At 49.6% G+C, this 17,414-nt stretch overlaps 1 protein-coding gene across 1 annotated transcript in view; it reads right to left on the bottom strand.

Annotated features, from left to right (window-relative positions):
* Window positions 1-14: 14 nt before the first annotated feature.
* The window catches only part of RASA3 (RAS p21 protein activator 3), a 114,193-nt gene continuing 96,793 nt past the window's right edge, over window positions 15-17,414 (bottom strand). The window contains exons 15-24 of the mRNA XM_039878747.1: window positions 17,014-17,120; window positions 16,020-16,097; window positions 13,507-13,584; window positions 12,295-12,368; window positions 11,327-11,433; window positions 10,660-10,742; window positions 7,196-7,404; window positions 5,835-5,938; window positions 2,989-3,172; window positions 15-1,615 (exon numbers count right to left, since the gene is read on the bottom strand). Coding sequence (XP_039734681.1) covers window positions 1,540-1,615; window positions 2,989-3,172; window positions 5,835-5,938; window positions 7,196-7,404; window positions 10,660-10,742; window positions 11,327-11,433; window positions 12,295-12,368; window positions 13,507-13,584; window positions 16,020-16,097; window positions 17,014-17,120 — 1,100 coding nt within the window. The 3' untranslated portion in view covers window positions 15-1,539. The remainder of the gene's footprint in view (window positions 1,616-2,988; window positions 3,173-5,834; window positions 5,939-7,195; window positions 7,405-10,659; window positions 10,743-11,326; window positions 11,434-12,294; window positions 12,369-13,506; window positions 13,585-16,019; window positions 16,098-17,013; window positions 17,121-17,414) is intronic.

The following is a 17,414-nucleotide window of genomic DNA, read 5'->3' as shown; positions in this document are numbered from 1 at the left end:
AGCCATCCAACAGAAAGAATAAAATGTCTGTTTTAATTGGCCAGTAAAATACATCACAAATCATTAGTATCTTATAAACAGAAACATTAAGTTACAAATCCATGTTAAAAATTGCAGTCTGGTGCAACCTAATAGCTGTGTGTCCCAAAGTTTATTTTCTGCAACATTTTTCTCCACCCTTTTTGTGACAAGTAATGCTACTATCTGCCATCTAGATTAATGAGTCTGAAGGACAACACTTGCAAACAAGAACAGAGATGGGCACAAGGGCACATGGTCCTGCGTGTTTCAACAGTGCTTTCCAAAGCCAGTGCCCGCAGCTGTGAGGACTGTGGGAAAACTCAGCAAACAGCTCCTCCTGAGTTAGCCTCCTCGCCCCCTCCCCCCCACCCCAACAGAAAATAGCCCAGCCACTGCCCTGATAGCTTCTAAGGGCTTCACAGAAACACAGCACATGCAATACTGCTCCTGGGGCCCAGGGGGCATCTGCACAGCTGAGCACCTCCCATTTCGAGCTCAGGACTTCTTCCCTTCCTTTGTCATCTTTGGAAGACCTGTAACTGGCTTCCATGCAATGCAACCCATTCCCTTTTTTGTCCTACTGTGGCACCCTTCCCTTTAATAAGTCCAAGTTTGAATGTTCTGAGTTACTTTATATCAAAGAGCTAATTAAAAACGTTAAGAAAAACAGCTTGAAAATAATACACATTTCTATTTTTAAAATCTTCGCCAAACTTCCACAAGGGGTGGCAAATGTGGACTCTACTTTTACACCCCACTGGCAGCAAAACAACACAATGTGTGCTTAAAGTGGGGGCTGGGCGGACGCCCAGCTCGGCCTGTCACCAGCTCCAGGGACTTCTGCAGACTGCGGGCGAGTCTCAGCAGTCAGCAAGGCTGGGACTCTAACCTCTGGGAGGGGAATCTGGAACACCACTCCCCAATAGGAATTCTCTGCAGAAAGACCTCGTACTCCCAAAGTATCAAGAGCATCCTCAAATTGAGATCTCCGTGCAGTTCTGCACATCCTGGCCACAAAACTGACCCTCCAGCCATGAACAACACCAGCATCAAAAGCTGAAACCAAGAGGTCACCTGCCCATGGCCACTGGGACAGCAGGCTTGTAGGAAAAGCGTAATGCTCATAATGTCCCAGCTGTGCTGAAGCAGAATGTTAAGAGTGCCAGACGGCTCCACGGTGCAGACATCGAAGAGACCAGCAGAGGCAGTAGTGCACACGAGACAGAAGCGCACGCTCTGCAAAGGACAAGGCCCCGCCAGCGCCTCGGTCCAGAAAGGCCAGCTCAGACAGAGCACCTGCCCATCAGCGTGACTAAAGTGCATGGCAACCACGAAAACGGCTCCTAGAGAGTCTCGGAAGTTCCATGAGCTTGATGCTTGTCATCTAAGCGAGCGGATAAAGTGTGAATCCCGTTGCTTGCTCGCTCTGCCTTCTTTCTCTCCCTTCTCTTTCCCAAAGACTGTGGCTTTCCTGGTGCAGCTCAGGGCGCCATCCTAGGATGGGACGTACTGCAGGCTCTAAATGGAATGGGTGGAGACCTCCGACTGCTGCCTGATGTAGCTTTGAAAACTCTTATCTCCAATGGGGTGTTCTCTGAAAAGGGGAAATGGGGAAGAGGAGAAAATGAGGCACAGCCCCCTCCAGCACCGGCGCTCATCTGTACTTTTTTTTAAGAGACTTTTTTCTATGTATGTATGTAATGCGTATTCTTTGTAATAAGTATGAAAAATACAGACAAGCAAAGGAAGAAGGAATTAGTCCAAAGTTGCCTGTGGAAGCACCCACTTTGACCCTGGTCAGTGTGTCGGTCATGTGCTCACAGTGAGTGTGTATGTAGAGCATGCGCTGCGCACCCACACACATGTGAAAACCGTGAGTTCCCGGAGGGCACAGTGCTGTCTGTTGAACGCCTGGTCCTCAGGGCTGTGCCTGTGTGTCGCCAGTCCTGTTAGCTCCCGAGCCCTCATACAGCTGCTGCCACAGGAAACAGGATCCAGCTTCACAGGCTGTTTTCAACCCATGGCTTTACCATGTTTAATGAAAGACAGCATTTTTAGGAGGTCAGTGGGGGCTCTCTTGATAGAGGCTGTTAAAAGGGATCTGAAATGAACTGTGAATGTTTGTGGAGCCAGGACAGCCTCGTCTAGGAGCAAAGATGGGTCAGCGTCACCTGGTCAAAGTTGGCATCTCTCTCAGAGCCCCTTCGCTTCCCTTCTTAGATCAAACCCACATCTTCCCTGGAAGGAGGGGACGGAGCAGGGAGGAGGACTTGCCACCACGTGGGGCTGCCCCATCCAAGGGTGTGTGGGTGAATGGGCTCTACCACGGTGGTCCACGGGCTGGACAGGGAAAGTCTGGCAGTGACACTAATGAGGACAGCCCCTCAGGACCATTCTAGCCCTTTATGTAATTTAACCCGATGTTCCAACAGCTCTTGAGGTGCTCATTACCCTCCATTCTTAGAGCAGCAGGAAGGGTGCAGCTTGGTTGACCTGCCTGTGGGCGTAAGGCCATCAGGAAGTGAAAGGGACACAGGTGGCTTGGCTGAGTCTAAAATCTCTGCACTCCCACCCCTCCCTCACAAGAGGCAGATGGGGGCCAGTCCAGAGCTGGCTGAGAGAGAGAGTGAGTGAGCAAGGAAAAGGAGAGGAACTTCCTGGGGAAAGGGCCGCTGGCCCAGGAAAGCCTAATTGGGAAGTGAATGGGTTGGGGAGGCAGGAGGGCAGAGGAATAGGAGAGTAAAGAGGCCGGAGGGGAGGAGCGGGGAGAGGTGCTGCCCCCAGGACACTGCCCGGAGGGCCCTGGAGAGTGAAGTGATGACCTGCTTGGAAGGGGCCAGGAAGCCTGCCCAGCCCTGAGGCTGCACACAGTAGCTCTGGGTCAGCCCAGCACCCTACACCCCCTTGGAGCTCCCTGTAGCCTCTTTCCCGGCTCCCCACACCCTTGCAACTGGGGGTCATACTCACTGGCTCCCATACTTGGTCTTCTTGAACTTGTCCCTTTTGTACTGGGCATGCTCCTGCTCCAAGGCCCCAACCCCAGCGATGACCTGCTTCAGTGTCTTGTAGGTCTCCTGGGGGTCATCGATGATGAACGTCGAATACTCTTCCTGCTCGGGGCCATCGTACACAGATCTGCTCCCACAGGCCTCTGCAGTGTCAGGGACAGGGCTGGAGGTCAGTGTGAGTGGGAGTGCACAGACAGGCTGCCCCTCGGACCTTCTCTGAAGCAGCCTCCTCAAGAAAGGGCTGACCACTCGCAAGCAGATGCACTCAGAAATGGAAGCCACTCCCACGAGTCCAGCCAACACCGAGTGCCAGAGAAGCCTGTGGGGCTAGGAAGCCAGGGCCTAGGAACCGAGGCTTCTGAGGGTCCAGCCCTGAGTGCCTGGGCCCCAGCCCATCTCTGACGAGCCCTTCTCCCAGACAACCTGTGCCCGTCCACACCCAAGGGGTTCACGAAGCCACAAACAGCAGACATCTGCTCCCGTACACTAGGTCAGGCTGGCTTGAGACCTGTGGGGTCACACATGGTCAGTCTAGGAAGATGAGCTTGAGGACGTCACCTCTTGGCTAGTCTGTGCTAGCAGTTTCCTGAGACCTCTCTTACCTCTACCTGCTTGGGCCATTTCACTCTTGCTGAAGACCATGCTATAGCCTTTAGTCATCCACAGGAAGCCCCCAAACACCTGAGCTGGCCCAGGCCCCCCCACCATCCCCAAACAACTGAGCTGGCCACCCCCCGCCACCGTCCCCAAACACTTGAGCTAGGCTCTACGCTCCACAGCCACAGAGAGGCCGAGTGGGAAGACGTGCACTTTGCAGGTGAGCCAGCATCAAGGGGGCTCCTTGCCCTCATCCATATTGCTAATTCATTATCACAGAACACGCTGGTGTCCTGTCCACTTTGCTGTCTTTACTTCCTAGTCAGGGGAAAACCCTCAATTCTTATGGAAAAGTCACAAGTCTGTGCAAATGAAAAGTGGGAAGATTTAAAATTCAAAGAAAAAGGGAATATGACGTGAGAAAGATAAGGGATTCTAAGCATGAGGGACAACAGAGAGAAGAAGAGGAGGAGGAGAAGGGAGACGAGGCCAGGGGCCCCCAGAGCACGAGCAAGAGCTCGGCCTTTTCCCCTTTCAAGTGAAGCACAGAGTTATGGTCTCGGGAGCCAGACTGCCTGCGTTTCCTCCCCAAAGCCACTGCTTGTTGCAACTGCTTGGCTTTGGGCAAGTTACTTAAGCTCCAGAGCATCAGTGAACCTTTCTAGGAAATGGGGGCAACAGCACCCCTGTGAGGCTCCTGGCCTGGGGCCCAGCACAAATGTGAGCTGCGGCTGCTACTGTCATAAAGATGGAAGGAGGAGATACCACAGACAGGTCAAGAGAGCTAAGATCTGAATAAGCAAGTGTTTGTGAAACATGTTAAAGGGAACCGAAATAAAAAGATAACTCTCACTGCCAGGACAGTGCAGGGTTAGCAGAGAACAGGCTGACATCGTCACGGAAGAGGGGGTCTGCAGCTTAGGTACAGAGCAGGCATCACCGAAGGCCCCGAGAGGAGGGACGAACGATGGTGATAGTGAGAAGGATAAAGATACAGGCAGCTAGGACCCAGCTCTTCCCAGCTCCAGGCGCTGTGCTCGCTGCTTTGTGGGGGTTTATCTTACTCAATCCTTGGATTAACCCCATGGGGTTGGTGCCACGGCTGTCCCATTTCACAGACGAGGAAATCAGGGCTCGCCTGGTGTGCGACTTGCCCAGTTTATCTCACAGTGGATACCAAAGCTGGCTCTGTGATTCCCGAAAGCATCCCATCTCAGGGTACTGAAGACTGTGGTCTGTGAGAGTGGGGAGTGACCCAAGAGAGGCCCAGACGCTGGAGGAGGTCCGAGGGCTCACGGTGTGTGAGTGGCTTTTAGTATTGAGAACATGAAGGAGTCCATAAGCCACATATCAGATGCAAAAATTTTGAATGAATTATTAAACAGATTATGAGCTAAGCTCGGGAAGGAGAAAATAAAACTGGCATCAACTAGAACAGATCACAATAAGTTCACTGCATTTCTTCTTTAACAAGGTTTGTAAAACCAAGACCTAGGGAAACGCCGGAGTGTGTATGTGTTGATTTCAGCAAGGCGACTGGTACGCTCTTATAAAACAGCCTAGGAAACAGAATGGAGCACTACAGACTTGACAACTGGACAGTTAGTTAATCAGGTAGTCTACCTTGACCCTCCACGGTGTCAAGTACTGAATTTTCCCCCCAAAAGATGCTTAAGCTGCAGAAAGATTTTCCCCAACAGTGCAAAACGATATCATTGAACATAGGCCATAGAGACTCAGAGGGGTTTACAGGCATATCTCGGAGACACTGAGGGTTTATTTCCAGACACCACAATAAAGCAAATATTGCAATAAAGCAAGTCATACAAATTTTTGGTTTCCCAGTGCATATAAGTTAAGTTTCACTATACTATTTATTGCCTATTAGGTATGCGTTAGCATTATGTCTAAAATAACAAAGTATGCACCTTAATTAAAATTATTTTATTGCTAAAAAATGCTAATCCTCATCTGAGCCTTCAGCAAGTCCTAATCTTGTGGCTGGTGGAGAGTCTCACCTTGATGTTGTTGAAAATGTAACATCCAGGAATTGCAATAAAGAGAAGCACAATAAAATGAGGTATGCCTGTACTTCCCTGAGTCATCTCTGTAGAGGGCTTCACGTGTCACCAGGACCCCGGCCAGGTGTCCCTAAAGCTGCCTATGATCTGTGTGACAGAGGCTGGATTACATCCTGTCTTTCCTTACCTTGCATCTTCTCAAGTTTGCTCATGTACAAGTTGAACAGGGAGTAGATGCGCTCCGTCTCTCGGTCCCCGTCGATGTCCAGCTGGATGTTTGCTGGGAGGCCGCTGCTCAAACACAGTGAGAAGAATGGAAAGCATAACGCTGTTATTCATGATACTGATTTTTTAAAAGATAACTAAAGACAAGAGAGTGATCTAACATTGAACTTATCCCTAACTGGAACTGGGGCATTTGTGTGAGGTTCACAAGTGTTTAAAAGTGACTGTCTACAGTCTTGGAGGACTGGAAGTCTCTCAGTACCCACACATCTGCCAAGACAGCAAGCAAACAAGGCAGACTTGTTTTGCTGTGGAAAGAAATAACCTGGAATAAAAACAGCCCCGACAGATGCACGTGGGCCATTAGTCCTGAAGAGCTGGTTGGCTGCTCCAGGTGGGGATCGGTGGGTCCCCTCTCCTTCCTGAGGCTCCAGGTGGGGAATCGGTGGGTCCCCTCTCCTTCCTGCTCCTGCCCAAGGATGCGACTATGGGCCCTCCCCTGACACAGGGCTCGGCCTCTCTGGGGGGATAGGATAGGGCTCGGTCACACACACTCCTGGACATGACCCAGCAGCAATTTATCTTAAGTCAGTTCCTTCATCTGCAAAGCCGCATCTCCTCTTCTCACGTCTGCAAGCTCGGGGGGGTGGGGGGGTGGGGGCAAGGATTCGTTATAGCCACAACCACAACAAACAGCAGTTATCCCTGTTCTCACAAGTCACAGGAGGCACAAGGACCGGCCGAGCACCAAGTCAGACCGCCTTCCAGGACTGGCAGCGATAAGCCTCTAGTAACCCACAGAAAGCCCAGCCAATAGTGGGGCTGGCAAGAGAAAGCCTGCCTCAGTTCGCAAAGAGGGGAGGGTGTGTCAGTTGGAGATATCAAAGAAGGTGTGGTCAGGGGGGTGGAACACTTCCAGACTCTTCTTATAAGAAACAAGATGGCAAAATCTGCCCCTGGCGGTGTGGGGGTGGATCTTCTCTCTGCCTGGAGCCCCCTCTTCCACCGCCCACCCACTCCCCAAGGACAGCTCCGACTCCCAGCAGGGGCAGGACTCTTGAAGGCTTGGAGTTCCTGCCAGTCTACACAGAGGCTTCCTGAGGATGAACCCAGGGGCTCCCTCAGGTGGAGGCTCCTGGGTGACTGAGAGAACAGCCTTGGACACTTAGCCTGCTGCACGCAGTTTGCCAAGTGGGCGGGGCTGCGTTTTAACTCCAATTCGACCCCTTGACCAAACTTCCTGGTAGAGTGCACAAACTGGATCACTGCTTGGCTGTGCTGGGAGGCTGGGAGGTCTGGGAGGCTGGAAAGGCGCTGACCTACCCAGTGCAGGGGGTGCAGCCAGGGGCCGTGTCCGAGGTGGCCCTACAGCACAGCCAGTGGCCGTTGAGGTAGGCGGAGGGGTGGTAGACGGTGAGGCGCTTCTTGTTGCACTGGCTCACTTTGGTGAGGATGTCGATCCAGGCCTTGGCCTCCACACAGTTGTTGGCCTGGATGTACAGCGCTCGCTCAGGCTGGATGACCTGGAACATCTGAGGGGACAGAGAATGAGCTCAAGGGGGCCGCCCAGCAAACAAGAGCTCCTGCCTGAGCCACAGGGACATTTCTTTGAGAGTATAAGCCCAGGGCTGCAGTGGGAGGGTCTGGAGTTATCCAGAGGCTCGGACAAGCTCAGGGGTGTCAGGAGTCTCCATTCGAAAAGCAAAGGAGTAGCACTGCTTGTCTCCCCGACAGGACCTCCTGGAGCTGACTGCAGCCGTTGCACAAATGGGTTGGTTTCTTTGGGTCCCCTTAGTTTTTAAGCTGGGATAGGCTTCTATGCAAGGTACATCAGAGCTCGCCCTGCCCACCTCATCTCTAGATCTGCCTCATGGCCTTTGCATGTGCTGTTGTCTCCATCTGACAGGTCCCCTCCTTCCCCACTGATCACCCTGGGGACTCGTCCTCCTCATTCTAGGCAGGTTTACTTCTCTCATGAGGCTTTGAGATGGCACTGCCTTTCCTATTTATTATTCATTCAACAAACATTCCTGAGTACCAGGTACTATTCTAGGTCCTGGGGACACAGCGTGGCCCAAAAAGAGTATCTGCCTTCATGAGCTTCCAGCCAGCAAGAAAGATAAAGTGAAAACAAAGTGCGGGGGGCTGATTGAGGATGAAGCAATGGGGGGTTCAGTATAGAACCCTCTAAATAAATGATCCTCCGGCTGAGATCACGGAGTGACTAAGAGTTAATTAAGCTGAGCGAAGAAAGCAAGGACAGGAAGTGCCCAAGCAGCAGGGACAGTAGACACAGAGGTCCTGGGGCCACAGGGACAGTATATGCAAAGTCTCTAGGGCATCAGGGAGGGTCAGGTGCTCCCCACAGGAGCAAAAGCCACCTGCACAAAAGAGGGAGTGAGCGAGAAGGTAGGCGGGCAGAGTCCTGGGAGGCTCTCGGGCTGGATGTGTCAGAGGCAGGAGGGGAGGCCAGCAGTCAGGATGTCAGAGAAAGACGATGGTGGCCTTTTCCAAAGGCACAGAGAGGACGAAGGAACAGGAGTCGATGGATTCTGGGAAAAGGAATTGTGAGTCCAATTTCCTGAGTGAACAGCCAGGGTTCATTTCCAGAGACCGAAGTCCTCCTGTCCCACCTGGCACACACGAGCACTGCTGCACAGGCCTCAAAGTGCACAAATCCGTGTGTGGCTTCGGTCCCCAGTGGAGGGAGAACCCCTAGAAGGAGGTATTTCGTCCTGACTGTCCTCACAGGCTGACCCCTCCAACAGGGCTCGGCACACAGCAAGCCTTCAAAATTGTCTCCCAAATGGAACAGCCATTAACCTAGTAGCCAGCGTCCGGGAAGCTGGCTCTGAGAAAGGCAGCAGGAAGAAAAGAGGCCGATGAATAAACAATGCTAAAATTAGGGAATTATGCTAAACCTAAATTAAGGGGCTGACAGAACGAAACAGATCACAGCTGTTTCCAGGACATATTCCGCACTCGCGTCCTTCCGTGGACGTCTGGGAATGCCGCCGGCTGAGGCACAACGTTTCCAGCCCCTATCCTGGAGAGGATGAGGTGCAGACAAGCTACAGAATACTGCCCACAAAGGAGGTGGCCTCCTGGAGCAGGCACGATGGTGTTAACGTCCCTCAGGTCTGGGAAAAACCGCGCATCTTCCATGGGGCCATCTGCCTGCCAAAGAAGTGGCCTCAAATAGCCCTGGGAGAAGGACGAGGAACTGAGTTAAGACAGGGCGGGATGAGCGGGAGCTGCTGCCTGCTGACGAAGCACAGGATGGAGCCACCTGGGTCCAGCAAACACCACCCACTTCGGGCCTCCGGGCAGATCTCAGACCAGGTGGAAATGGGAACTCCTCGTGACTCTTCAACCCCGGCCCAGCCAAAACAGAACCACAGCGTCCCCCACAGACCTAGTGAGGCCTTAGACACCTAATGAATACCAGACCATCAAACTGTGTCAATGAGCAAGGAGTGGACAGACACAGGAGAGGGAAGGGGACAGACTGGAGCCCCTGCCAGCTCCCAGGAGGCAGAGCCTGACTCAGGGTCCCATTCTATAAACCGTAAACTTGACATGTTGCTGAGCCTGCTGAGTGAGGAAACGACGCTCGATGCAGAGAGGCAGAGTGTCCAACGGGCCGTACTGCTATATGCTACCGGGCCGTCCTCCCAGGGCAGTGGGACGCCAGCTCCTGAATAAGACGGGGCCCTGGGAGTCCTTACAGTCCCAAGATACAGACGAATAAGCTGTTTGCTGAATAATTCTCCATGGGGGAGAAGAGAAAGCTGTGCATAGTAGGAAGCCAAGAAAAGCAGCGAGGGAATAAGGGAGCCAAAAAGGCATCACGGACAGGGGAGAATTTGAGAAGGAACAGGATACTGACACAATTCAGTGCATCTCTTCACGAATCACTGATTAACTATGAGCCGGGCCTCCCGACACGATGCACCCAGAGGACACAAGGCACCTCTGGGGTTCCTGACAAAAACGCATCACCCAAAACCTACCTGGCTGACCACCTGACACACCCAAATTGAGGTATGCCCACAAAAACTGGCCTGTATGCTTCAAAAATGCCAAGGCCACAGAACAGGGGAAAAGGCTGAGGAACGTTCCAGATTAAGGAGACAACAGAGAACTAAATGGGCCATGTGACCCTGCATTCCGTGCTAGCCTGGGGAAAAAAACGTTATAAAGAAGGGTTACTGGGACAACTGGCAAAATTTAAATATGAACTGTGGATTAGGGTCACATCAGTGTTGGGTGTCCTACTTTTGGTAACCACACAGGGTTATATAAAAGAAGGCCCTTGTTTATAAGCAACACACTGAAGTATTCATATGGTTCAAAAAAGATATGTACATCATACATGGAGAAAGGTGAGGAGGGAGAATGAAGGACCACGCTCAGGAAATGGGACAAAACCAGGGATGGATTCTGGATCAGGGAACATGGGAGGGTCCTTGTTTTGTTCTTGTAACTTTTCTGTAAGTTCAAAATTATATCAAAGTAAAAGTTTCAAAGAAATTCTGCATGGTCCCAGAGCCTGTCTGTCCCTGGGCCTCTGGAGTAGCCAGAGAAGCCACCTTCCGTCAGGCTCTGCTCACCCCGGCCGACCCAGGCAGGGACAGCCAGGCTGCTGCTCTGCCCTGTGGTTCAATGAGAAATCACGCAGTGTCTTGTGAACAGCAGGCAACGTGTGCCCTGAGAGGAGAAGCAGGGAAGGTAGGAGGGTAGCAGAAGCAGAGGGAGAGCTAGCCCCCTGGAGATGGTACACTCACGTTTTTCATCTTGAAGGATTCCTCCTCCAGTTTCTCCACTGCCAGAATGTTCTCAATGGGAATGCTGTAGAGAGGCTGGTCTCCTGCGGCAGAGAGGGGTTAGTGAGCAGACGGGCCCAGAGGTCAATGCCAGGTCGGGAGGAGGTGTTCTGGTCTCCTCTCCTTAGGTAAGATGGTTAAGAAACAGAGACCACAGTCATGAGTGGACCAAGGGGCAATGGTCAGAGAAGGCCTGGGGAAGAGCCCTTTGTGTCCACAGAACACCTGAATGTCACGCACTCATTCCCAATGACATCCAATACCTGCCTCCATCACGACACCAAAGCCTCTCACATACTGCCTCCAGGAACCATGTTCCCACATTTATATGGGGAGAAATTACATTCTCACCATTCCATGATATAGATCTGAGCCATTTCAGGTCCAGGAGAACACAGCCAAAATAGGAGAAGACTATTACGTCCGGTGAGCCCCTGATTCCTGCACTAGATGGTACGGGACCTGCCTGCCACCCTGCACCCGGCACCCAGGCCACCCTTGTGGATGTCACCCCCGCTCTCCTGTTTGAAGAAACTGCTCACTCTGAGGGACACACTTTCTCTGCCTTGTTTCACCCTGGAGAATACAGGGATGTGAAAACAAAGAAAAAGTGAACTTGTCTTGTTACCTTTGCTTTTCTGGTAGGTAAATTCATGGTTTGTCAGGCGGAACCATCTTTTCTTAAAATTCTTCATTCCAAAGCGCTTTCGTCCTTGTGCCCTCTTAATCATGAACCTATTGTGAATAGATATTTGGCGGGTGAATGTCCCATGGCTCAGGGGCTCATCCCACACCACCCTACCCATCCTGCAGCCTAAAGTCATATCCGCAAATCAAAATAACTCGCCATTTTTATATTTGTGATACCTGATGCAGACTGCAGATTTTCAATCTTATCATTTTATTTCCAAGCAAAAGGATTAAAAAATCAAAAGCCAGTGTCTCTACTTTAGAAGTTTAGCCCCTGGGCTGGTATTAACTTTAAATTACAAGTTGATGATGACAGTGGGTTTATCAGACCTCCAACAGAGCAGCCCTATCTCCCACATTGAAAATATCAATAAGAAATGCTCATAGAGCCACGTAGGTGTGTTCTGGAAAGCAGAGACCAGCGATGTGAAAGAAACACCTATTCTCTGGTAGGTACTATGCTTCAGTGTCTCCTGACAGAAGACGTTTCGGGAGTGAGGGGCTAATGGAGGGGACGGTGAGGCCTTGAACTTAGGCGTGAATGAGCCAACAACTGTGCAGACATGCTTGACAGTAAGGGGTCGTTCAATTTCCTCACCCCCTTTCCTCCCCCTGACAGGCATTTCTCCACTCCACAAATTCAGCAGAGGATAGGCACAGAGAAACAAAAGTAAGCAATGCCATGTTTAGTCATGATCTGGGTCAGTCTTGAGAAGTTTAAAAGTGATGGACAAAGGCCATGCTTCTCCCAGGTCTCTCCAGCCCCCAAAGGGTCTGGGCTGCCTCTGACCTAGGAGACCGCTGGTGCCCCAGGCAGAGATGTCCCATTTCATGGCTGAGGCAGACTGGGAATGACAACCCACTGCGTTTCTCTCCCACCTGCTCAGTGGCACTCACTGGCCTTACCCTTCCTTAAGCAGGATGGGCTGCTCCACGCTCTTGGGGTCTCTTCTCCCAGAGGATGAGATCAAATCTAAGAACTGAGGTGACAAAGAAACCAGACTATTAAAAGGGTAAGTGGCACACCTGAATACATTCGTTCTTACATGTAAATGATTCTATAGGATACTTTGTGTCCCTTTCTGACACTAGAGAAGAGAGAAGAATCTAGGAAGCAGGTGCCAGGGCAGTGGGTTCTTATTTGAGAATTGTAGGGATCCTGCTCTGGTTTCCACTGTGGCTGAGCAGCTTCCAGGCCCCACTCTGACCTCCCGCTGGCCCCTCCAGGGAAGGTCTCTCTGTACCCCAGCAATTACTTGGCCTGAAAGCTTGCCAAGCTTCAGGTAACACCTGGAGGTCCACTGCATTTTAACAGGTGACCCAGAGAATGCATCTCTCAAGGAATTGGAAGTAGCACCAGCTCTCCTCCCTGCTGTCCTTATCTCCCAAGAGCCCTCCCCCTGTGGTTTTGCCAGGGGCGGGGTGGGGGGCCTTCCTGTTCAATTCAACTGCCCCATGGCCTGTCTGGATTCCTTCCTTCAATCGATGGCTACCCCCAGCTCCTTTCCCTTCCTTCACTTCTAGTCAGGGTTTATATGATTTCTGAGCAATAAACATGTGTGACTGATTCTAAACAGAAGGAAAAAGTAGAGTTTTAGGATCCAGAAGAGTTTCTCCCCAAGCACTATGCCCCTAACTCTGGGTCCGGGATTGTAGGGTTCCACGACGGTGAGGCATTCGGTGGCGGTGGGGTGGGCTCCAGGAATAGACAGCCAGAACAGGGCAGGATATGAGAATTTGTGGAATAAATGGGGTGATATTCTATGAAGGTATAATGTGAAGTCTCTTAGAAAGAATTCAGACATAAAAAGTGAAGAATGAGCACCTCCAACTGTCAGGTCTCAAAGAGGAGTGTGGTGCAGGAGGAATTTACAGCAGCTCTTGGGGTGAAGAGGGTCCTGGCATGTGGTTGCGGGGTGGGGGCGGGGAGGAGTGAGTGTTGGTTGAACTATACTGGGAATGAACCAAATGCTCCGAACTGTTTAAAGTGGCTAATGGTCAATTTTATGTTTCATAAAGCTTAACTCATTTTTTTTTAAAAAAAGCAACTCTGTTTCTTAGGAACAAAAGATATTATATGGCAGTAAGTCTATGTTAATAATTGATGTCAATACTCACATTTTTTACTGCATCAGCATATTTCTGCTCATTGAAGAATTCGTAAAATGCAGCCATGTAGGATTCTTTAAAACTGGCCTAAAACAAAACAGGTCACTTAACGAAGGTCTGAAAAGTCTGAAAAATCTAGAGGCACGGATTATGATAAGCCTCTTTTATGGTAAGATGACAAGTATCGCTGGGTAACTGTACATGTTATAAGTGATGCCCCAGAACTTTAGCCCAGGCACAGTGGACCTTAAATCACAGAAGCATGCTAAAACGATCAGAGATAAATTCCACTTGAGCTGTGTTTTTAAAAGCTAACTATATGAGGTGTGTCGGAGGAGTCTTCAGTGAGTTATTTTTTACAAGTGACTCAATACCCTTCCTTGTGTGGTCACTCACATCTGGGTTCCAGGTCCACGAAGTTGTTACTGCACCCAGATGTGGTCGCTGGGATGGAGCCTCGTCAGTGAGCTGGGTGGTAGTGACGGGAGGGAGCGGGAGTGGGGGCCAAGCACAGGAATTAAGGGAGGGGCCTTCAAAGCAACCATCCCTAATGCCCCACCCCATTTAGCACTGTGTTCATATTTAAGTCACTTCACTATTTCTGGATGTGAAAATGAAGTGGGTTTTGTGCAGACCTCACACCCGGCAAGTGCCTATCTTTCTGAACTTCCAGCCAACAAAAACTGGGGTTGACTAGTGGAGAAAAGTACTTAGTGCACTTTAGCCTGCCCGTTAGCGACCGCACATCTTTCCTTTTACTCTGATCCAAAGAAAGCCAAGCAAACTAACAGCTCCACAAAGAACAGAATGAGGATGGCTGGAGCGGGGGCTTCCGTGGGTTGCGGCTCAACCCTTTCCAGATAGAAGGGGAGGCCATACCCAAGTTGGCCTGTCTACTGTCGGAGCCAACCTTGAACTCCACCGCCAAGAAGCAAGCCACCTCAGTCTGCACATCACTATCTGTGCATGTTGCCTCCCAACATCCTCAGAACTGCTGGTGATGAGACACTTTCTTGAGGCCTCAGGCCCTGGGGCAGACCCTCGGGGTGCACTCAGCACCAACATCCAGTATGAAGTGAGTGACAATGAAGGGGACACACAGATTTATCACCGAAAGGAGTGAAATGAATACAGAGCCCCAGGAAGGAAAGGGGCGTGCTGCTGTCTGCAAGGGGATGAGCCCTCTGGCCGTCTAGCAGCAACTCGACCTTCCTAAGATTCAGATGTCCTCAGATGCTCAAGGTCGAGGCTGCTGCCAGCTCATGGCAATAGGACTGGGCCACCTGTGGCAGCGGAGCTGAGGAGGCTCAGTCTCTGAATCTGCACGCGGGAGTGGATGTGTTAGCTACGCTACAGGTGATGGTAACGTACCATGTGCCATCCTAATTTTCCTCTAAAACAGCAAAGTGTCACAGCTCAGAGGGGCAAAGGGGCACTTGGAAAGTGCCGGAATGTTCTATCTCCTAAGCTTGTTGGCGGGGATGACTAGCTGGTTTTACTGTTCTTTTTTTGACTCATTTAAAAATTTTTTTCAATTACAGTTGACATTTATATATTGTATGTATAGCATAGTGGTTAGACATTTATATAACTTATGAAGTGATCCCTCTAACAAATCTAGTACCCACCTGGCACCATACAGTTATTACAATGTTATTGAGTATATTCCCTAGGATGTACTTTACATCCCTGTGATTATTCTGTAACTCCCAATTTGTACTTCTTAATCCTTTCACCTTTTTCACCCAGCCCCCAAACCCCCTCCCATCTGGCAATCATCAGTCTGTTCTCTATACCTAAGTTTGCTTCTGTTTTATTCATTTACTTTGTTTTTTAGATTTTACATGTAAGGGAAATCATATGGTATTTCTTTTTCTTTGTCTGACTCATTTCTCTTAGCATAATACTCTCTAGGTCCATCCATGTTGTTGCAAATGGTAAGATTGCATTCTTTTTTATGGCTAAGTAATATTCTCTCTATATATTTCACATCTTCTTTATACAATATCTATCAATAGACACTTAGGTTGCTTCCATATCTTGGGTATTGTATATGAAACGTCTTTGTCTCTTGTTATAGCCTTTGTTTTAAAGTCTATTTTGTCTGATGTAAGTATTGCTATCTCACCTTTTTTTTTTTTCATTTCTACTTGCATGAAATATCTTTTTTTATCCCTTTACTTTCAGTCTGTGTGTCTTTCAATCTGAAGTGAGTCTCTTGTATGCAACACATGTTAGGGTCTTGTTTTCTTCTCCATTCAGCCACCCTATGTCTTTTGATTGGAGCATTTAATCCACTTACATTTAAAGTAATTATTGATAGGTATGTAGCTATTGTCATTCTATTATTCATATTTTTTATCTTTTTTCTTTTTCTTCTTAAAGAAGTCCCTTTAACATTTCTTGTAATACTGGTTTGGTGGCGATGAACCTTATTCTTTATTGTTCTTTACCATTAAAACTGCATTAAAAATACACTCCTTTATGTCAAAAAGAGAAGACAATTAAAATAAACAACTTACAGACTTTGACTTGGATAAGCTGCCAAGAGTTTGAATAGTCTTTGAGATAAGTGTCAGCGTCCTAGAAGTCTGTGGGTCCTGTCAGACGGGAAAGAGAAACATGTTTTGTTTACATTTTTTACTTTGCTGTGATTGAGCCGAGAATTACACAGCCAACGAAATGAATGACATCGCCTAAAAGCTTCACAGTACAAGCATGCTGTTTGCTAGTAAACAATAAACATGCAAACACTGGATTTGGAAAAGTTCATTTAGATTCTTCTATTCCATGTGGTCTGGGAGTTGCTAAAAATGCAGGCTCTCAGGTCACTCCAGATCCCAGACCCCAGACCCCAGCATCTTAAGGTGCCAGTGGCTCCTTAAGTAGCAATGTATGAGAAGCTGCTGGAAATCAGTGCTCTGGACTCAACACATGGAAGGAGCATTGTCAACTTAGCATCCTTGCTTGGTTACCGTCCTCAGTTTTGCATCTACCTTTACATGGTTTGGAGAGCTAATTGAAAACCAACAAAAACAGGAACAGGCCCATCACCTGCGAATCCCCTCAATCTGGGCTTTCCACAAAGCACAGTGCCGACTTCGCCCTTTTTCTGCTTATGTGTCACTAACATTAGCTCCATGAAAGCTCGGAGCCTGGTACGTAGTGAGTGTTCAATAAATATTTGTTCATCAGTTCAATGACGGAATATATGACAGATCATAAATATTCCCATTTTTTCCATGGTGGGAGAGAGAACATAATAGCAGCTAGTAGGTAAAACCCTGGTCTTTAATGGCACAACTTATATAGAAAAGTGGCTAAACCTTCTTATAGACAAAGTTACAGGCAAGTGGCATGTTCATACCCTGATTATCATGCAACAACTTCTTCTCCCACCTCCACATCCCTCGCAAAGAGACCCTGGCCCAAGTTTCATGTCCCTTGCTGGTGCAGGAAGACTGGCTGGTACAGGAGGACTGGTCTACCAGTTTACAAAGGCTGATGCTCACTTACCGTGTGGTGAGGCGTGAGCTGGAAGAGGTTGGGAGACAGGATGGCAGGAGCGAAGAATCTCAAGAAAATGAAGCTACTCACAGCTGTGTACCTCACATCCAGGTCATCTGTGGCCAGGACAAAGAGAGAGCCAACTCAACGGGGCTCTCTGGAGATGACAGCAGTGGACCTGGGGAGGGAGTCTCTAATCCAGAGCCTTGCTCTTCCCGAGGGCCTCCTGGAGGCGGAGATGCTGGCTCGAAGCTCTCTCTTTGGCCCTACTCTCTCTCTCTCTCTCTCTCTCTCTCCCTCCCTCCTACTCTCCATCTCTCTCTCTCTCTCTCTCTCAGTCTCTCCCTGTCACTGTTGTTAAAAGCTCAGCACTGACAGTTGGGCTGTAACAGGCACACCTCACTCACCAG

Source organism: Pteropus medius, unplaced genomic scaffold, assembly GCF_902729225.1.
Source record: "Pteropus medius unplaced genomic scaffold, Ma_sr-lr_union100, whole genome shotgun sequence".
Taxonomy (NCBI): Eukaryota; Metazoa; Chordata; class Mammalia; order Chiroptera; family Pteropodidae; genus Pteropus; species Pteropus medius.
The sequence above is the reverse complement of the archived record's forward strand: the minus strand, read 5'-3'. Positions and strand labels throughout refer to the sequence as shown.